At 35.1% G+C, this 22890-nt stretch overlaps 1 protein-coding gene and 1 pseudogene across 6 annotated transcripts in view; one reads left to right on the plus strand and one right to left on the minus strand.

Moving 5' to 3' along the window:
• Positions 1-22890, plus strand: part of MMS22L (MMS22 like, DNA repair protein) — a 171843-nt gene that overhangs the window by 30692 nt on the left and 118261 nt on the right. For all 6 annotated transcript variants that reach the window (XR_007470410.1, XR_007470411.1, XR_007470408.1 and 3 more), the window contains exons 10-12: positions 2954-3127; positions 11864-11926; positions 20049-20168. Coding sequence is in view for 2 of the 6 variants with exons in the window: in XM_004264796.4 (XP_004264844.2) it covers positions 2954-3127; positions 11864-11926; positions 20049-20168 (357 nt within the window). In the remaining 4 variants the exon portion in view is untranslated. The remainder of the gene's footprint in view (positions 1-2953; positions 3128-11863; positions 11927-20048; positions 20169-22890) is intronic.
• LOC101280192 (nucleophosmin-like) lies at positions 20350-21659 on the minus strand (annotated as a pseudogene).

Here is a 22890-nt window from a genome sequence, read left to right on the forward strand (position 1 = left end):
GGACTGTAATCTGTACAGTAAGGATTTGTGAGTCTTTAGTGATATAAATAAATGGAGAGAAGGGAAGCTCTTCCTAGTAAATGTAGAAGTAATATGGAATTTGAAAATACCACTTGACAACCCTCATAGTAATTGTTTCAGGCAAGAATCCTCAATGGCTGTCAAAAATATGATGAAAAGCACAATATTTACAAAGCTTGATAAGTATCTCTGCACAGTATTTGTCTGTTACAAAGGGAGCAGTAACTTTGCAGTGCAGAACATCTAGCAGATACCACCTTAACCAAGATATCAAAGTTAACCAATAATAAAACAAGTTGATATTATGTACTCTCAATGTGATGCATTGAAAGAACAAAGTTTTTTTTGATATTCCTGCCAAAAATGCATCGTGTGAATCTAATCATGAAGAAATACTAGTCAAACTTAAATAGCTGGCCTACTCAAGAACATCAGGGTCAGTCATGAAAGATAATCTGAACAACTGTTACAGATCAAAGAAAACTGAAGAAATATGGTAGATAAATGCAACATGTGAGACTAGAGAGAATATCTGATATACTTCTATGTATAGTTCCAAGGGAGAGGAAGTAGAAAGTGGAACAGAAAAAATATGTGAAGAGAAAATGACTTAAAATCTTCTAATGTTAATGAAAGCTATCATATTAAAAAGCCCAATGAATTCCATCTAGGGCAAATAAAAAGAAAAACACACCATGATACATCATAGTGAAACTGCAGAACATTGGAGACAAAGAGAAGAGATTAAAAGCATTCACACAGAAAAATGCTACTTTCAAAAGAATTACGATTAGACTGTAAGCTGATTTCTCAAGAGCAGTGGAGGCCAGCGGGAAATCTTCATTGTATTAAAACAAGGTAATTTTCAATAAGAAATTCTTCATCCAGCAAAATCTTTCAAGACTGGGGTGAAACAATTTTCAATGAAGCAAAATTGAAGGGAATCCTGAAAGATAAGTTTTAGGCAGAAGAAGGAATAAAGTAAGTGGTAAATATTCTGTATAAATCAATAATATAATCTAATGGGATTAAAAATTAAAATACATGGTAATACTGGCTTATAAATCGGGTAGGGCATAAATGAGTTAGAGTATTTTAAGGTCCTTGTTTTGTCTGAGAGAATTGCAAGATATATATTAACTTACCAAGATATTTGAATGTATGCTGTTGTTTCTAAGATACCACTAAAAGAAGAGAGAGTAGGTTATTTAACTTACAAGCTAATAAAGGGGAAAATAGTGAAGTAGTCATCCCAAAAGAAGGCAAGAAGGAGGTATAGGTGGAAAAAATAGACGTATAAATAGAAGTACAGAATAAGATTGTCGGGCTTCCCTGGTGGCGCAGTGGTTGAGAGTCCACCTGCCTATGCAGGGGACACGGGTTCATGCCCTGGTCCGGGAAGATCCCACATGCCGCAGAGCGGCTGGGCCCGTGAGCCATGGCTGCTGAGCCTGCGCATCCGGAGCCTGTGGTCCGCAACGGAAGAGGCCACAACAGTGAGAGGCCCACGTACCGCAAAAAAAAAAAGATGGTACGTTTAAAACTAAATATATGAGTTACATTACATTAACTGCAAATGTACTAATTGCTCATTTAAAACATATACTGTCAGAACAGACTGTAAGCTGTTTGTAAGAGAGAATCTAAAACAAAATTCAGAAGGATTTGGAATTGACAGAAAAAAGATATAAGAAAGGTAATGTATTAAACTAATATTGGAGAAAATTAGACTTAAAACCAACGAAAGCATTAAGTCATTTCATGCTGATTAAAGGTCCAATTCACCAGGAAGATAAAATATATTTAAATTTTATGTGGCTAGTAATATGCTGTTAAATGTAGAAAATAAACACTGACAGAACTACAAAGAGAAGAAATACACATATGCTTAGAAATACTGAAATGCATTTCTAAATAACCCATAGGTGAAAGAAGTTATAATGGAAATTATAAAATATCTTGAAGTAAATGATAACTAACATACTACTAATTAAAGCTTTGGGACTGCAGCTAAAGATATAATTAGTGGGAAATATATAACTTTAAATACAAATGTTAGAGGAAAAGAAGTTGAAAATTAATGAGCTAAGAATTCATTGTAAGAAGTTAGGGGAAAAAATTCCTGTATAGTAAACCCAAAGAAAATAAAAGGTAGTAAATAAGACTAACACAAATTTATGAAATTGAAAACAACAAAGATGATCAAAAGATTGAAAGATCAAAACAGCCAAAAGTTGGTTCTTCAAAAAAATTACTAAAATTGGCTAATCTTTCTTGAGATGATTACAAGTCAGTACTAGAAATGAAAATGGTAACATGCCTTCAAACTCTGCAGATATTAAAATATCTGATAATATCAAATATTTATATAAAATGGACAAATACCTAGAAAAAAATCTTACTAAAACCCATCAAATGTTCAACAGTAGTAAATTAGGTAAATAGTTTATCTTATAGTCATATATTGGAATACTCTGATGAACTATGGCTATACTCACTAATATGGGTAAATCTCACAAATATAATATTGAGGAAAAGAAGTAAGTTACCAAAGAATAGAAACAAGCTACGTAAGAATACAAACACATTAAAAAACAAAACAAAACAGGTGAAGCCAAACAATATGTGATCGAGGCGTGTATATCTATGTGGCAAAACTTAAAAAACTAGGGAATGATATATTATAGAAGTCAGAATATATAATAATTGTTACTCCTGGATGGGAGAAGATATGATTGTGGAAACTGTAGGAACTAGTCATTTTCTAATTTTTAACCTGGGTATTTTTATTATTCTCTAAGTTTTATATATGTGTTTTGTATTCTCTTTTGTGTCTATATTTCCTTACAAAAATTAAGGAAAAAAACCCAAATCACAGGTTATTGGATAAGTGTCTAAATTTAATTGAATCATAATACCTCTTTTTCTACAGTCATTTTGGAACTGGTTGAATAAAGTACTTAAAACGCTCTTTGAAAAATCAAATGACCGAAGACCTTCTGTGCCTGTAATCCAGCCCAGGGATCCATTGGGTTTTAGTTGGTGGATGATTGCTCATGTAGCATCATTTTATCAGTTTGATCGCCATGGAATACCGGATGAAATGGTAAGATTTTATTTTTTCAAACTTTCTTGTATTATCAATCAATATGTACTTTTTGTAGGCAAATTAGCAAGTGAGGAGAAACAATAAAAATCAGATTATAATCCTACAGAAATCAACTCAGCTTCTGAATCTAGAAGCTGTAAACCTTTCTGTAAACATCTTGAAAATGATAATCTTTGTTTTTACTGTTTGTTTAGGGAAAAGACTTGGGATCTAGTCCTGGCCTGCTACTAAGTAGCTTTGTGACTGTTAATAAATTACTTAAACCTTTCTGGGCCTCTGTTCTCTCATCCAGAAATCATGGGACTGGATTGTTCTGTTCAGATTTCTTCTAGTTCTAAAATCTTTAAGATTGCCAAAGGGAAAGCCTACATCTCTAGAAATGAATTAGAGAAGATTTTTGTGAAGATATTTTAATCTGTTAAACAACGATGAAGTTACTTCATGTAAAAAGACAGATTTTAACTAGTATATTAATTTCTAGTTAGAAACATTTTTTCAGTGTTATTTTAAAATCCCTATGAAATAAAATCAGCTGGTAGGTGTATTTATCTGAAACCCTATTTGTATATAACTTCTTCCATGTTCAGAAGTAACATAGTATTATATCAACCCATCAGTTCCATAAAATAAGCATGTCTGTATTTTCAAAATTTGTCTTTTTTTTCTGGCAGTGGTTAACAAGCCTGGCTGATCAACAGGCCTATCTGTGAGTTTCTAAAAATTCAGATTTCTTAAATCTAGAGATCCTGTTTTAGTACTGTAATCTGGTCTGGAGTTTGGAAATTCTTATTTTTAAAAAGTCCTTTGGATCTCATACTCTTATCAGGTATGGGAACGTTTGCTTTATGAAACATGTTCCTTGATGGACTTCACAGATTTTCCTCTTTCTGGAATACTGGACAGAGCCCAGACATCATCCGTGGAATCTGAGGGTCAGTTAGTATTGACATAGTGTCCTAGAAACGGAGAAAGGGCCTTAGAGGTCCTCTGAGTGATTCCCTAGTAATAAACGGTCCTTTAAGAGATCACAAGATATAGTAAGATAAGTCAGAAAGTGCTCTGAGAAGTCCACACACAGCTCAGTATCGATGTATTTAAGCATTCTACCAATTCATTGAGAGAGATCAATAAGATCAATAGAATGAACTTCTCAGAAGGATCATATGTCCTTTGTTTATGCACATGAGTCCTTCCCATACTGATATATGGTAACTGATAAATGCCATTATTACTTTAGTATTCCTTTCATTGAGTATTATAATGGAGTTAATATGGTTATGTTTCACATCTTTTAGTTCTTAAAATACTAGAACAACAATGAAAGAACTCAAAAAATTTATCTATAATTCAAAGGTCTTTACATAAGCATTTTTATTTCTCTTACCACCCAACCTTAATTCTTCCAAATACATATTTCTGCAGTGTAAATAAATAGGGTAATTAGGTAAGCACTTCTGAGTTCCTACTGAGTGGCCATCATAATAATAGGTGCCCGTGATAGGATACACATGAAATAGATTGTACTGCCTTTTGCTTCAAGGAATGTGCTTTCATGTTATTAATGCTTGCTGGATCTGCCATTAACATTTATTTGAGTGAGTGGTACATTTCAATAGTGGTTGATATCAACCCCCACATGCTCCCAGTATGGTAGGTAATCTAGCCACGTTAATATATATCATTAGTATTACTATTGTAGTTTTGAATTGTATTGGTACAACCACCCTATGTTGCATTGCTGAAATCACTCTTCAGTTTCATAGAGGGAACTCCGTAGGACATTAGTGCTTTTATTAGCTCTGGATCAAGATAGTGAAAGAATTCTCTGTATTTAAAATAGCTTAACCTTTGTCTTTTAATATTTGTCAGCAGTTCCTTTATGGTTTTCTTTTGCCAAGAAACATATTTTTTTTTCAATCTTAATTTTTAAAATTATATAGAAGATTTTAAGAGGAAAGAGAGCCATGGTATTTGGGGAAAAAAAACCTTTCATATGATAAAATAATAAAGATGTGTAATGTGTATGTGTATATGTAAAATAGACTTTGCCTTTATTCATGAGTCTTCAGAGAGTTTCAAACGTTTCTTGACTTCTAAATGTCTTTAAAAGAAAAACTTGAGGGCTTCCCTGGTGGCGCAGTGGTTGAGAGTCCGCCTGCCTATGCAGGGGACACGGGTTCGTGCCCCGGTCTGGGGAGATCCCACATGCCGTGGAGTGGCTAGACTCGTGAGCCATGGCCGCTGAGCCTGCGTGTCCGGAGCCTGTGCTCCGCAACGGGAGAGGCCACAACAGTGAGAGGCCCGCGTACTGCAAAACAAAAACAAAAACAAAAACTTAAGTTCTCCAGTTAATGATAGTCTTCATTAGGGGTGATACCTTTAGCATATTGCATTTGCAAAGTGTTTAATATCTCAGAGTGACTATTTGGTTTTTATCTCAATGAAGTATTATGCAGTAGGCAAGAAGTTAATATTATATCCATTTTACAGGTAAAGAAACTGAGGTACACAGTGGTTAAATATCACCCTATTTTTTATCTCTTAGATAAATTTGATATGAGAAACTTTCTGAGAACTTCCTCTCATGAATAGGTCTCTGGTAGCATAACCATGTGTACCAGTCTGCCAGGGACAGTCCCAGTTTATGCCCATTTTCCCCTCATCCCATCTGGTTCGTTTGTTCCCTTTTATTCTCAGAAGTGTCTCAATTTGGTTTATAAATCATATAATCATTTTAATCTATGAACATAAAGGTGTATTGACTCATTCTTTCAGAGAGATTATATAGGATTTTAATTTGTTTCTGAGATATACTTAGGTCAGAATTTTGAAAATTATCTGAATTCTTTTTTTCTCCTTATGATGTATTAGCATAGCCAGCTACCATATAGAAAATGGTTATGCATTAAGCATGCTTTATTCCACTAAAGAGTAATCTGGTGTGAGAGGAGGATATGAAGTAATAATAGTTAGTCATATGTTCTGCAGCAGAGAAATACTGCTAGTCTTGTGATAATCATAGAGATGTTTCAGTTTTTAAATGTGAACTGCTTTTGCCCTGAAGGTTAATGTGAAATCTTTATATTTTAAATAGGTTTGAGATATGGTTAATTTTTTTTAAGTTTTTGTAAATTGGATTTTTGCTGTATGTGGATTTAAATCACAGAAGTTGCCAGTTCCTTAACACAGGCCTTTAAGGAAAATTTGGTATCTCACTTCTCATACTAGAGACTTTAGATTTTTATATATTTCTGTTTAATGCTTTTCTCCCAACCTAGATAAGAGTGTGTTAAACTCTTACAATCCCAGTCATCTATTTTGTTTCTATTTATTTTTTAATTGAAATGTACAGTGTTTCAAGGGTATAGCAAAGTGATTCAGTTATATATATTCTTTTTCACATTCTTTTCCATTATAGGTTATTACAAGATATTGAATATAATTCCCTGTGCTATACAGTAGGTCCTTGTTTATCTATTTTATGTATAGTAGTGTGTATCCATTAATCCCACAGTCCCAATTTATAATCTCCCCCTCTTTCCCCTTTGGTAACCATAAGTTCGTTTTCTGTGTCTGTAAGTCTATTTCTGTTTTGTAAATAAGTTCATTGTATTTTTTTTTTAAGATTCCACATATAAGTGATATCATATAATATTTGTCTTTCTCTGACTTATAGGTCCATCCATATTGCTGGAAATGGCATTATTTCATTCTTTTTTTTATGGCTGAGTAAAAATTCCATTGTGTGTGTGTATGTGTATATATATGTATACATATATATACACAGACACAGCACATCTTTATCCATTCATCTGTTGATGGACATTTAGGTTGCTTCCATGTCTTGGCTATTGTAGGTACTGCTGCACTGAACATTGGGGTGCATGTATCTGGAGTGGGATTGCTGGATCATATGGTAGTTCTATTTTTAGTTTTTTAAGGATCCTCCATACTGTTCTCCATAGTGGCTGCACCAATTTACATTCCCACCAAGAGTGTAGGAGGGTTCTCTTTTCTGCATACCCTCTCCAGTGTTTATTATTTGTAGACTTTTTGATGATGGCAATTCTGACTTGTGAGGTGATACCTCATTATAGTTTTGGTTTGTATTTCTCTAATAATTAGTGATGTTGAACATCTTTTCATGTGTCTGATGGCCATCTGTATGTCTTCTTTGAAGAAATGCCTACATAGGTCGTCTGCTCAATTTTTGATTGGGTTGTTTGGTTTTTTGATATTGAGTTGTTGGTATATTTTGGAAATTAATCCCTTTTTTATAGCATCATTTGCAAATATTTTCTCCCATTCTGTAGGTTGTCTTCATTTTGTTTATGGTTTCCTTTGCTGTGCAAAAGCTTTTAAGTTTAATTAGGTTCCATTTGTTTATTTTTGCTTTTGTTTCCATTACTCTAGGAGACGGATCCAAAAAAATATTGCTGTGATTTATGTCAAAGAGTGTTCCTCCTATGTTTTCCTCTAGGAGTTTAGTAGTGTCTGGTCTTACATTTAGGTCTTTAATCCATTTTGAGTTTATTTTTGTATATGGTGTTAGAGAATGTTCTAGTTTCATTCTTTTACATGTAGCTGCCCAGTTTTCCCAGAACCACTTGTTGAAGAGACTGTCTTTTCTTCATTGTATATTCTGGCTTCCTTTGTCATAGATTAATTGACCATAAGTGTGTGGGTTTATTTCTGGGCTGTCTATCCTGTTCCACTGAACTATGTGTCTGTTTCTGTGCCAGTACCATACTGTTCTGATTACTGTAGCTATGTAATATAGTCTAAAGTTAGGGAGCATGATTCCTCTGGCTCCATTCTTCTATCTCAAGATTGTTTTGGCTATTCAGGGTCTTTTGTGTTTCCATACAAATTAAAAAACTTTTTGTTCCAGTTCTGTGAAAAATGCTATTGGTAATTTGATAAGGATTGCACTGAATCTGTAGATTGCTTTGGCTAGTATGGTCGTTTTAACTGTTGATTTCTTCCAATCCAAGAACACCATATATCTTTCCATCTGTTTCTGTCATCTTCAGTTTCTTCTATCAACATCTTATAGTTTTTGGAGTACAGGTCTTTTGCCACCTTAGGTGGGTTTATTCCTAATTATTTTATTTCTTTTGATACAATGGTAAGTGGGGTTGTTCCCTTAATTTCTCTTTATGATTTTTCATTGTTAGTGTGTACAAATGCAACAGATCTCTGTATATTAATATCTTGCAACTTTACCAGATTCATTGATGAGCTCTAGTAGTTTTGTGGTAATGTCTTTAGGATTTTTTATGTATAGTATCATGTCATCTGCAGACAGTGCCAGTTTTACTTCTTCTTTTCCAATTTGGACTCCCTTTATTTATTTTTCTTTTCTGATTGCTGTGGCTAGGACTTCCAAAACTATATTGAATAAAAGTAGTGAGAGTGGCCATCCTTGTTTGTTCCTGATGAGAGTGTGTTAGCCTCTTACAATCCCAGACATCTATTTTAAAAGCAAATATAGTTTAAAGAGAAAAATTACTTTGGGACATTGCAGGGATCATTTTAACAGTGCTTTCCCTGCCCAGAACATAGTGCAGTCAGTGAGGCTAGATGATGCATTTCTTTGAAATATCTGAAATGGTGACTAGATAAAAGGTGTGAAATACAACCTTAAAATGAGAGTTGCTCCAGGTTACCTAGTCAGCTGTAAGTGGAGAGTGGGGTGTCTATTTTATATTTCCGGTGGAAATACCACCTGTGCTGAAGCTTAAGTGAGTGTCTTCATTTTAATAGTGGGATAAGAAATATAAAACATAGCCCCAAATTGATGACTGTTACCTCCTTTCTATACTACAACTTAGTATACAGAAAAAAAAAAAAAAAATACCGTAGCTGCTCAAAGTTAAGTTTCCCTGTGGAAGAAAAATATGTTACCCTTTTATACATATTTTCCCACTTAGACTTGATTTGGGCATGATATAGTTGCCATTCTTTCCTCTGAATTGTGGTTTATTTTTGTTTTAGATTATAACCACAGTACTATTAAATAGAGTTGAAATTCTCTGGCTGAGAATCATACTACTTCTCTCTGATTTGTGTGATTCAAATTGCTAGAATAACCAAAATATACTCATTAGCCCTATCAAATTATAAAACTAAATACATCAACCCTGTCATGCTTGTGATTATTTAGGACTAGTGGTGATGTTATCTTAATAAAGAATGATATAAAAGTGGATTGCTGGAAGCTGAGGGAAAATTTGTTAGAAAAAGAAACTCATTTATTGATAGCATGGTATAATGGAAGGAACACTGGCTTTGGAGCCAAACCTACTTGGATTTGAATTCATGCTCTGACTTCTGTGTACATGACATTTCTGAGACTTAATTGTGTTATCTATGAGTTGGGTACGATTTATTTTAGGAAGTAATAATGTAAAGACCCCAACACAATGTACACATAGTATTGCTAGAACAAAATGGTCTCCTTTTTGAGAGAGTTTTAGAGCACAGTCCTCAAGGCTACCTCATTTCTGATGCTAATTACAAGCTCGGGGATTCCCAGAGCCATGTAATTTATGTGGACTCACAGAACTCCCTGAAAGCTTTTATACTCACAGTTATGGTTTATTATGGGGAAAGGATATAGATTAAAATTAGCAAAGGGAAGAGTACATAGTGCAGAGTCCAGGAAAAGTAGCAAATGTGGAGCTTCTGTTGTCCTCTCCCCATAGAGTTGAGACACCTTTGTCACCTGGCATCAGTGTGTGACAGTATGCAGGGAGTATTTCTAACCAGGGAAGCTTGCCTGAACTGCAGTGGTCAGAGTTTTTATTGGAGCTCCATTACATAGGCATAATGGATTGCATCCACATGATGGTTGAGCTCAGTCTTCAGGTCAAATAATACAGGACCCAAAGCCCCCAGCCTAAGTTACATTGTTGATTTTCAGGTATAATTAGCCCTACCCTAAGACTGTGTGGGTGTGGCCACCCTCCACCCTCAGTTACATTGTTAGACAATAGTTATGACCCTAGGCCCAGGAGCAAACAAAGATACTCCTATCAGGCAAAACATTCGAAGGGCCCCGGAGATTACCTCCCAGAAACCAAGGATAAAGTCCAGACCTCTTTGGGCAAGGCCATATTCTTTACTACATATTTTTTCCTTATAAGTATTTTGCATTCACTTTATTTACATAAATGTATTTCAAAAAACCAATAATTCCTTTCTAAAAATAACTGTATCATTGTACTAGTTATCTATTGATAAGTAACAAAATTTGGCAGCTTAAAACAAACATTTTCTCACACAGTTCCTGAGGGTCTGGCATCCAGTAGGAGCCTAGGGGCTCCTGGCTCAGGATCTCATGAGGTTATAGTCAAGCTGTCACCTGGGTCCTCAGTCTCTGAAGACCTGACTGGGGCTGGAGGAATCACTTCTAGTCTCGCTCACCTTGGCAGGAGGCTTCAGTCACTCATCATGTGGGCTTCTTCGATCCTGTTCATAGCATAACTTTTCCCAGGAGTCAAAGAGAGAGATTGTCATTAAGATGGATGCTTCAGTGACTTCTAATCTTGGAAGTGACATACTATCAGTCCTACTAGTATTGGTATTCTGTTGGTAACAGACCAAGTCTGGTACATTGTGGGAGGGGATTAAATAAGGGTATGAATACTAGGAGACAGGGGGATACTGGGTGCTGTCTTAGAGGCTGGCTACCACAGTCACTAGGCACTTTTATTAAGGAAATATTTATTTAGTGATTTTATGTAGTTAGCATCTTACATGAACATTATCCAGCCATTTAAAATCAAGAATATTGAACATGCTTTAGCTTTGTATTGGTCACTGGAGTTCAACGAACAACATAGTTGTTATAACACGGATAGAAGGGTAGATGAGGCTCTTTGCCTTTATTCTTTAAGGCCTGTGTCTTAGTTTTCTGAAGTCTTATGGTAACTTCTGCACCTTTTATTCTTATCTTGTCAGAAACTAGTTGTTACTTGCTGCTTCTTGGAGGTTCTTTCTTTGCTTCTCATTTTGACCGATATCCACATATCCAAACCTTTAAGAACTGAGTATCAAATGAACTAGGTATCCTGTGAAAAGTTCCTCCAGGCTTTCCCTTTGGAAAAGTAGAATTGTTCTCAGTGCCTAGCCTTTGTGAAATATGTTGGCTTTGTGAAAGTCTTTTTTGGCTTTCTTCTTTATTATAGAGAGTCTTCAGGATAGTTGAGCTTGCCAGATAAGTGACCATTGGCTAAATGAGGTAGCAGTGTGTAAAAGTTTTTTTTAAATTTTCTATATAAAATTTTTAGTTACTTGTTTACTAGAGTAGACCATCTTGAAGCTGTTATGCATAAAACAAAGGTAAAAATCTCTGCTGAGTAAAGTACAGAATAAAGAAGGGCAGTCGCTGGTATAAAAAAATCCAAAATATACTTAAAGATTTTTTTTTCCCCTGTTAGATTGTATCTGACAGCAAAAATTTATTATTTGTTAAAACATTTATAATTTTATAGAAGTACCACTGTTTGATAAAATCACTCCTGATAAGGTTTATATGGGATTGGAATAGTTGTAAATTTTTTTCTCCCAAGTCTGTAAACTAACTCTTTGCCAAAGTAATTTTAGACAGTCAAGAAATTGTAATATCTGATGATAGTAGAAAATGTACTTCACACTTAACTTGCTACTTTATAATTTTAATAATAATTAAGAGCAGTAATTTTAATGCAATATTTTCTCCCTTTCTAGAGACAAATGGAATCAAACTGGAACTTTGTAGAAGAACTGCTGAAAAAGTCCATCAGTGTTCAGGTACACATTTAAAGTGAGACAGTTTGTGGGCTTTGCTAAATTTTTATGTTACAGATTTTACTTATAATAACCAAGCAAACTGTTAAAATGATTTAAATAACAAACTTAGTTTACTTATAAAAAGTCTGAGATAGAATCATCATTCTTTGTTAATGCAGGGTCCTTGTACAATAGTTTTTATTTTGAAGATTTTTATTTTAACACTGACTTGCCAGTTAAAGGACAAAGATAATAGTCACCTGGTTCGTGACTTTGAAAAATGTATTCAAAATAAGTAGCAGATGCTTCAGAACTATAAGCCATTCCTTGACTGCATGATATCAAGTCTAGTAGACATGATGAGGGAGATAGTCAGTAGCATTGGAAATTCAGCTATATCCTCATCACAGCAGGAAGGTGACTTGCCTTGCTGAGCAATTTGTCTTACAGGCTTGACTCATACTCTAACTGATAAGGTCCTAGTTTCTGAGTCCTCATTTCACACCTTATCATTTTTCTTTCTGCAGAACGGTTAATGTAGTGTTTCATGGCCCAGAGGTCAGATTTGACCTCCTTTTAGTTTTAAATGTGCTCTTCGTCACATCTTTAAACATATTGTATTATAGTTCTGTAAAGTTTTGTAGCATAAGTTATTTATGTAAGATTTTAAGGGGAAATTTTAGTAAAGAATATTTTTTTAATTTGGGAAATAGACTCCTTTTCTGTTACGAAATGAAGATTGTTAAAAACTTGAAGAGGAATAAAAAAGAAATATGGTAGTACAAGATTGCTACACACATTTATTTTATAGCCATATCTTTGAAAATCATTTTAATATCTTAAATTTTTTTCCCTGTTATCTATATTAACTCTTAATTTTTTTAGGTGAAAATATAAGTATATTTAGTTATAGTATGAATCTTCTAATTATGAACTAAGAATTCTAGGTTAGAATGCCAAAGAACTCTGAATACGTAAGTTGCATCAGGAACAAAAGAGCTATTATCCCAAACACTAAATTTTTTTTATTTTCTTTTTTCTGTATCATTTTCATTGGCTTTCTCCTATGTTCTTTTTGAGTACATACTGATTTAGTAACTCAAAAAGTTTCAGACATGTATTTTTTACTTCTAGAATGTACAGAATCACTAAAAAGTGGTCACCATTATTTACATCAGCTATTAATCCAGTATTTTAATCGTATCACCTAAAGCTGTTTTGAAGATAAATCACTAAGTCTTGTAAGTAGGTAGGATGACCGTCTGGATTTACCTGGCTTGGAGTATCCCAAAATGTGGGACTTTCAGTGCTAAAACCAGACAAGGCCTGAAAAAACTGGGGCGAGTCAGTCACCAGAGAAGCAAGGATAGTACAGCTAATCTAAGAAACTTTCCCTGTGAATTTAAGTCTAGCATAAAGTCAAAGTAATATCTTTCCTGTAAGAGAAGAGGTCATTATAATATGTAGAAAAAAGCAGTCCATTCTCTCTAGTAACCTCAATTTTGTCATGCCTTGATTGTATCAAATTAGATTTTATAAGTAGTATAGGACTACTTGCTGGAGTTCCTGAAACCAATTTTGTGGGTGCAGTAGGTGGTCATAAAGAATAAATAATATGTTTGGATAGAGCTATCAGTTTCATTATATCTGTTTTCCCCCACTGAGGTAAATTAAAATCTGACCATGCTCATGTGCTGTGACTTGATCTCCAACAATGAAAGAAAGAGTCCATTTACAATATTTTAAAAATATATATGTTTCACATATAGAGTAGTCTTCACATAAAATTGGTGGGCACTCCACTGTAGTTTTAATTAAGCAAATAATGTTCTAAATCTTTTTCTAGCCAGAGAGGATTTCCAGAAACAGACATTGAGCTTTGTTAGTAAAGAGAGCATATATTGTTTAATTTTACTTAAACTGAATAGTTAAGTATTTGCTTTAAAAAACATTTTTTAGAGGTAATCCTATTTAATATTTGTGAATGCTAACAGTAAACATTTGTTCTACCTTTATAATAGCATTATTTTTTTTTTTATGAAAAGGGAGATTTTTAGTTTTATACTACCTACTTTTTAAAGCCTCATTATTTGATGAGATCACAGAACAGTTTTCTAACAAAGGTCATAGAAGGGTATAAGAAGAAATCCTAAGCAAGCCTAATATTTTAAAAAAATTTTTTTTCATTTGTCAAAGAATTTGGAGAGTCCAAGGCTAAAAAGCACTCAGAATGTGATTAGCTCTGAATAATGTGGAACAATAATCTTCTAATTACTAATCCAAAATGTTTGTGTTTCTTGGACAGAAGGATCTTGCCCGAGATACTGAAGTCTAACTCTCTTTATCCAGTCCTAAAAAAATCCCATCAGTTAGACTGACAGTTAACTGTTTAGCTTGCAAATAAATTTTATTCTCCTGGTGGTTTCTGATAGGCAAGTCAGTTATACATAAAAAGAAAAAATGAACCCACAATTGTTATATTGCCATTTGTATAGAATAAGCTAAAAGAGTAAATGTTTTCATTTTTAGTTCTATAAAAGAATTTGATATATGGAATATACCCAAATTTAATATGCCTGCATTTAATCTTTTGAAATAAAGATAGGAAGGCATTCTTTTAAAACGGACTAAGAGAGTTTCCCTGGTGGTGCAGTGGTTGAGAGTCCACCTGCCGATGCAAGGGGACACGGGTTCGTGCCCCTGTCCGGGAAGATCCCACATGCTGCGGAGCGGCTGGGCCCATGAGCCATGGCCGCTGAGCCTGCACGTCTGGAGCCTGTGCTCCGCAACTGGAGAGGCCGCAACAGTGAGAGGCCCGCGTACCGGGAAAAAAAAAAGACTAAGAGATCAGGAGCAGGCACTATGGAATATTCTAGGGTAGCTTTCTACATGAAATAGTTCATACATACCCACTCAGCTGAGAAGAGACACGCAGAGAGCCCACAGGGTCTTGTGATAAATGTAGAAGTTGAGTAGCACAGATAGGTTTGAGCCTGTGTGGAAAAGAACCCCACAGGCTTTCTAGTTTATTAAAAATCTTTAATCAGAGGGCATGGATTTAGATGTTGTTAATGAAAACTCTTGGTTTAGGTAGAGTTTGGTCTTAACACTCACAAAATTGAAATATATCTGTTTAAGTTACGATGCTGTGAATGTGTTTCATTTATTTGATTGTCAAGACTCAATGTTTGGGCTAAAAAAATTCATTCAAAATGATAGCTATCCCTGTGCAAGTACTGTACATAGCACTTAATGTACATTCTTCCACTTCATGCTTATGACAGTTGTGTGAAGTTCCATTTTATACATTAGGAAACTGGGGCGTAGAGGGAGCTTGTCCAGGTCCACACAGCTAGCTAGGAAGTGGCAGAGCTGGGATTTGAGTCTTCATTTGTGTTTTACTCACTCTGTGCTCCCTCAAAGCATTTGACCTTGTAGGATTCTTAATAAAACTGTATTTTTTTCATTATTTCTATCTTAAAAATTCTTTGATGCTATGTGTTTGATTAGTAATCCATATTGGTTTGTAGATCTGTTTTGGTGATACTTATGGAAAACAGCTATCTCAATTTTCCACAGTTTTTTAAATTTGTTTTTTGTGTTTTTTTTTCTCTCTCCAATAAATGTATGATGAGAAAATATAAGGTAGGAAGAAATTAATATACTCAGGTGTTCTCAGACATTCCTCCTCACTATATTTCAGCTTTGTTTTTCCATTATGAATTTGAGCTAAGATGTCTGTTGCCTCCTCTACTCCTGACTATTGTATATTCTTAACTCTTTGGCCCTTTGGACTTGAAGATGGGCAAATCGTTTCTTTCCTTAATTCAGCTGATGTGCACCCACACAATTTTTAAAGGGAATTTTTAAGAAAAACTAGGGGAACACGGTTCAAAAGAAAATAATGGTTGAATATACAGAACACGGAAATGTATTTTATAACAAATACTAACTGTAATTAAAAAAAGAAACTTGCTTTTTAAGTCACACTCAACTGACTGATTAGTTATCCTGCCAGAACTGTGGAGAAAATGGTATTTTCTAAGCCATTTCTTTTCATTTTAATCTGTAAGCACTAGCAGGAAAATAAAGGGAAATTTATCTCCTTTTCTTAAAAAAAAAAAAAAAAGGAAAACTCCCCCAAGTTGCCATTTTTAATTTCTTTTTGATTGGGTACAGTGGAAAGAGCATGGGCTCTGGTCTCAAAAACTTTGATTCAAATCTTGGTCTGGTCACTAAGAGCAATCTTGATCAAACCTGGTGTCCATTAAATGTTCATTTCTTTTCCCTCCTGTTTTTGGAAGGTAGCATAGCATAGTATGTATAACAGGCTTTGGAGTCATAAATCCTAGCTTCTTCCCAAGTAGACTTGGGTAAACTGTTTGTAACTTCTGACCCTCATCCTTTTTTTCTGCAAAATGAATGTAATAAAGCTGGGATGGTATAAGACATGCATGAGTGAATGAACATATGTAAAACATCACATAATACTTGACACATAGTTGGTATTTAATCTTTTGTTTTTCCCAAACTTCATATATTTTTATGGTTTATATACCTTTTTGTGGATTTCACATGTAAAATGAGTTTCAGATACTGAATAAAACAGTACAGACTCTTCAAAATGAACCCACTTTTTTCATATAACCCACTTTTTAACCTTGAAACATAATAAATTTTTTTAAAGTATGCTTTAATTCATATCAGTAGTGTACCATGGGTATAAGCCTAGATCTCATTTAATATTTTCATAATAAAAATCAAAGAATATTAATGATGGATAGAACCTTGTCTTCTTTGGTTAAATTTAACTATCTGTTAGAGAAGCTAAGTATCTTTTGCTGAACCATACAAGTACTTGATGAAAAGAGACACCAGAACCCAGATCTCAGTTTTGTTCATAAAACATTTATGGAGTCTCTTTGGTGAAGCAGGCACTGTGCTAGGCCCAGGGGACATTATCCCAGCCCTCAGGGAGCTCATAGACACTTGAAGGCAGATAGACATAAAATTTAGCAAGGTAAGTGCTAAGATACAGGTGTGCATAGTGTGCTATGGAGCATAAAGAAAGGTCACTGTTTAGTGTGGAAGTTAGAAAATTTCCTAAAGGACTTGAAGCTTTGGTGTATTCTAACAGATTAATAACTAAAAGAGTTAAAAGCCTTCTCAAAAAAATCTGGTCATGTTTGGTTCACTCTCATTCACTGAAATATTTGGCAGCAAGATCACTCTTCTCTTCTATACCTGTATACTACTTTTATTAGTGACCCCAACATCATTGTGTATAATCCACCTGTCCTCTAAGTTTCTTCATATCCTTACTTCTAATCAGATTTTCTTTTATTTACCTTACCCACTGCCTCCCATAGTTATGCTCTACATTTTTTCACTTTTCATTTTCATTCTGTCCATCATCATTGATCTTTTCATTTTTCTGTGTTCATCCATGTCCAAACTTTCTTCCTTGAACAATGTAGATTATACAACCCCTTATTATAATCACTCCATCACAAACGACTTTAATTCCATAGCCCTTACCTATTTTAAACTTGGCAAAACCTAATACCCTTCTCTTACCCCTCTGCCACGCCCCACCTCAGCTGAATGTTGGTGGAAAAAACTCATACACTCATTCTTGCTGACTGGTCTGACTTTAAATTCTTGATCATAAATCTTTTCAAGTGGCACTCGGCTCTAGAATGTTTACTTTTCTACTCTCCAAAACAACTTATTTCAGAATTTCTTTTTTAACACACAGTTCAACACATGCTGTGCCCCAGTCACCTTAGCTAAGCATCTTGCCTCATAAATCATTGAGAAAATAGGACGAGTCAGTTGAGAACTCCTTTATGTTTAAACCTTCTAATCTCCCAATGTGCCTGCTTTGTACACAACCTCTCAATCTGCTTTTCTGTTATATTGGAAGTGTCACTGTTTCCCTCAAAGGCTAATTCCTTTCCCTGTGTACTGGATCCTTTCTCTTCTCACCTGTTCAAGGACTTTATATATCTTCACTTAAGTATCACTACTTCCTCACCTTCTATTATCTCCTCAACCTGCCATAGTTAAGCATCTGTGTCTGCCATACCTGAAACTACTGTTGTCAAAGGCATCAATAACTTCCACATTGTCAAATCTAAGAGTTCTTTGTTCTCATTTTAACCTCTCAGTAGCATTCAACCCTGTTGACCCCCTTCCCTTTCTGAAATATTTCTCTTGGTTTCCATGATGCCTGGTTTCCTTCCTACTTCATTGACCATTGGGTTTTGCTTATAGACTCCTCCTTTTGCTTCCTACCCAAATTTTGGAATAGCAAAGGGCTCTCAGTTCTGGATCCTTTTCTCTTTTCCATCGTCTTTCCTAGGTTGATCTTATCTAGTCTCTTAGCTCTAAAAGCCATCAATATGAAAGTAACATCCAAATTTATATCAATAGCTCTGACTTTTCCCTTGAGCTATAGACCCATATGTCAGTTGTCTACTTAATATTTCCACTTGGTTGCTCTGTGCACTGTCTCATGTGTTCCTCCCCTAGTCTTTGCCATCTTAGGAAGTGGTTCCATCAACCCATTTTCTTAAGCCAAATAAGAGTTCTCCTTAATTGCTGTCTTTCCTTCATACCTTAATGTAACTCATCAACAAATCCTATTGTCTCTGTTTCCAAACATATCTCTAAAGTTGTCCACTTATCTTAGTCTTACAGTTTCACAGAGTCACCTCCTAACATTTTGACAGGAGGAGAAGGAAGTAGAAAAAAGTAGACATTTTAATCTCATCTTCTGTGATGGAATAACCATACATGTTTGTTGAAAAGTGACACAACACTGAATCCCAGTCATTCAACAGTTATTTATTTAAAGCATACTGTATCTCAAGCACCTTCAAATTTCCCAGCATTTCTACTTTGTACTTGACCTCTGTCTGATTTTCTATTACATTGGAAGTGTCACTGTTTACCTTCTAACTGCTCTTAACTACTATATTCATTCTCGATGCATGATCCAATGTAGTATTTTTTAAACAATCATTTCATGTCACCCCTGTGCTTACAATCTTGTAGAGGCTTCCCAGCATAATTAAAATAAAAACCATAATTCTGACTATAAACTGTAAAGCCTCAAATGAGGTATGATTCCTGACTATCTCTGACTTAATCCTATAATATCAAGCTTACTGCTAATTCAGGAACTTTCCATGTGTTTTCTCTGTGATGAATGCTTTACTTTCAGTTCTTTATGTGGTTGGCTGTTTTTCATTCAGTCATTTAGCCCAAATGCCAGCCCTCAGAAAGGTCTTTCCATTCTTAATTCCTGGTAAAATAATGACCCACATCCTCTACCAGCTACCCTACCACATTACTCTGCTTTTTCTGTTTTTCATGGTGGTTGTAATTGTTTACATTTATCTTGTTTGTTTCAGTGTCCTCTTTTTCCATTCTCCACCAAAGTGTAACTTCTATTAGTGCATGTACCATGTCTGACTTATTCATTGCTTTATGCCTAGTACCTTAGAATAGTGTCTGGTATATAGTAAGCTTTGAATAAATGATTGCTGAATGATTGGAATTCAGTGATGTGTCACTTTTTAACAAACATGCATGGTTGTTTCATCATAGAAGATTAAAGTGTCACTTCTTTTCTACTCTCTCCTGTTGCCACTTCCTAAAAGGTTAAAATTTATGTCCTCTGTCAATCCTCTGGTTTTTAGAAGAACAACGCTTATATTCCCATAAAGAATTTGACCTCATATTGATACTTAAGTATGAGCAAGTCCTCTGGATTTGTGTACATCTTAATTATTCGATCATTTATGCTATTTCATTCTGGTTTGGGTTTCTTTTTCAGTCTCTGGGTTCTACACCATTCAGTTATTAAATACCTATTGTAATTGTTAAATAACTGAGTAAAAAGTCAAAGTGAGTTATGTAATTTCAGTTATCTGAATATACTAATGATCTCTAAAGCAAAGTTTTAGAAGTATACCTTATGCTGATTTAGACCTTCTGGTCTGAAGATGAGAATGGGTATGACTTGGTGATATATATTTATATTCTTTTTAGGAGCAGGTTATTCAGTGCAATATCAACTGATAATGTGTGTTGCCAGAGCGCATTTAGCTTCTCACAATTTCAGTTTATTTTTTAGGATGGTATACTAGAAGAGCAGTTACGAATGTATCTTCACTGTTGTTTGACCCTTTGTGATTTCTGGGAGCCAAACATTGCAGTTGTCACCATTCTGTGGGAATATTACAGTAAGAACCTGGTGAGTAAATAGAGTATGAATTTGTTCCAGGAATTTGAAGAATTTGTACATGATATATGAGGAATATTTTCATGGCTTAATTATATATAATTATGGATTTTTCTTAAAACTAATTTTTCAAAGAAGATTAGCTCAAAAACACTTATGTTTCACATTGTCTAAAGAGCATTGGCATAAGGGAATGGAGCATGTAAGGTCCCTTTTCTCTTTTTTGTATTAAAATACTGAGTTTATTTCACATGTATATTTTTGTCTCCCCACCATTTCCATTTGTCTGACCACCACTACTACTATGTCCTATCATAACATTCCATACATACTTAAAGCCAAGCAAAGGGTGGAGTTCCATCTTTAAAAACTAAACAGGCATTTTGGACAACACATTCTTGGCAATGGAACCTGGACAACATTTATCAGACACGGTAGGGGAAGTTCTCACTCTGCATTATAAAAAGGACAGCCAGATATCAACTGTTACAGAAATGAAATAAGACGGAAGATTTTAACAAACTGTTTAAACTATTTTCTTAAAGAGACTTCCTCCACTGCCAGAGATCTTGAATAGCCTCCTGATCAGTCATCTGGAAACAATTCTTCACATAATTGATGAATTTGGCTTCCACTTTGGGAAGGGAACCACCTTTTTCTATACTTGCTTGCATTTTTGCTTTAATGTCTTCTACAGAGCTAGGTCCTTTCGGTGTTTTAGGAGTTTTTTTCCTGTTTTTTGAAGGATTCTTGACTTTTTGATCTTGGTATTGATGGTTTTGAGTCTTTTCCATTCTGGTTTGATTTTTGTGCATTTTTGCCTGGAGTATCTCGTACAGATTTCTTTACTGGAGCTTTTTCTTCAGCTTCCTCATCATCATAGTCATCATCATCATCGTCGTCATCATCATCGTCGTCGTCGTCATCATCATCTTCATCTTCATCTTCATCTTCATCAGCAGCAAGTTTTACTTTTTTCCGTGGAAACTTGCTACCACTTCCAGGGGCAGAACGCTTTCCAGATATACTTAGGAGTGTCACATCCTCCTCCTCTTCATCTTCTGACTCTGCATCTTCCTCCACAGCTATTAAGTGCTGTCCACTAATATGCACAGGCCCTGAACCACACTTCAACCGTAAGACCACAGGTGGTGTTATTTCAAAGCCCCCAAGGGAAACCGTTTGCTGCACAGACATTTTCAAAGTTGCCAGTGTTACTTTAACTGGACTGCCTTCATAATTCATCGCCTCTGCTTCGACAATGTGCAATTCATCCTTTGCGCCAGCCCCTAAACTGACCGTTCTTAAAGATAACTGGTGCTCATTTTCATCATTATCCACCTTAAAGTGATAATCTTTGTCGGCCTTTAGTTCACAACCGAAAAGATAGTTCTGGGGCCTCAGGGGCCTCATGTCCATGTCCATCGAATCTTCCATGGGTTGGTGGCACGCACTTCGGTGGGAGAGAAAGTGGACAGAGATAAAAGACTACTGTTCCAAGGAACAGTTGCGCAGGACGGAATCAGACCAGGACCCCTTTTCTCTTAAGAGTGAGATTAAGCAAAGTAGCCCAGATTGTGCCAGAAAGATATTTTTTTAAAATCTTCTTTTATAAGTGTTTTCTAACAACTATTGATTGCTTGCAACACATGGAACAGTTAGTGCTATCTTGAATAAGAACTAGTCTTGGCATTTGAGTAGCTTATAGGCTAGTGGGCAGAAGCACAAATATTGTAGAAAAAAAGTTATAATACTGTGGAAGGCTAAAGGAAGGAGTATCTGATCCAGTTTACGGCCTTGTAGAAGACTTTATGAAGTCATATTTTTTTAAGTTGACCTGGGAAATGAGTAGAATTTTCCAAGTACATAAGAAAATGAGTATCCAAGCAAAAGGAATAGTGTGGACAAATGTAAAGAGACATGAAAAACATGATTTATTCCTACTGTGTTAAATAGTTCTGAATGATGGGTCTGAGGTGATTATGGAGAGATACGGGAGATAAGGAAGGTAGAGAAGTTAGTCTGGGGCTGGATTATGAAGGGTTAAAGATAATTGTTGAGTTATGATTTATTCAGGAGACATTGGAAAGCAAGGATGTGACACATTAGGTATATGTTTGAGAAAGTTTTTTCTGAAAGTAGTATAAAGGAATTGGGTACAGATGAGTTAGTAGTCCAGTGTAGTAGTAGAAGCAAATAATGCAGTCAGTGAGAACTAAAATAGGGATAGTGGATTATAAAAGGAGAGGACAAACTTGGAAGATAAAATTTTAAAGGTACATTTAAAAGACTGAGTTACTTGTGTGTGGAGAGAAGAGAAGATTTGGAACATTTGGTTCTCTGGGTAAATACAAAGTGAACCCCTCAGTCAAGGTGGAAAATAGATATGGAGGATTTACAAGTAAATTACAAATTTGGGTTTGTACATATTGAGCATATTAAAAATGGGAAAAATACCTTTCTCTGAAGCACATTGTCAGGCTGGTGGGGGAAATGACCAATTCTGATTCTCAGGCAGAATGTATACAAGATGAGTCTAGAGTATCTTGTCATATCAAGATACTGAAAGCAGGGAAGGTATCAAAGTAAGCTGGAGTCATGTCAGAAGGGCACAGGAGCCAACTTTAAGGAGCTCCCATTGCCCAACACTGGGTAAATTTGGGCATAGGGAAGTTTAAATCCTTGAATTTATGGTACTTTTAGAAAAGTTGTTATTCTGGAAACTGTAAATAAA

This window comes from Orcinus orca, chromosome 12, assembly GCF_937001465.1.
Source record: "Orcinus orca chromosome 12, mOrcOrc1.1, whole genome shotgun sequence".
Taxonomy (NCBI): domain Eukaryota; kingdom Metazoa; phylum Chordata; class Mammalia; order Artiodactyla; family Delphinidae; genus Orcinus; species Orcinus orca.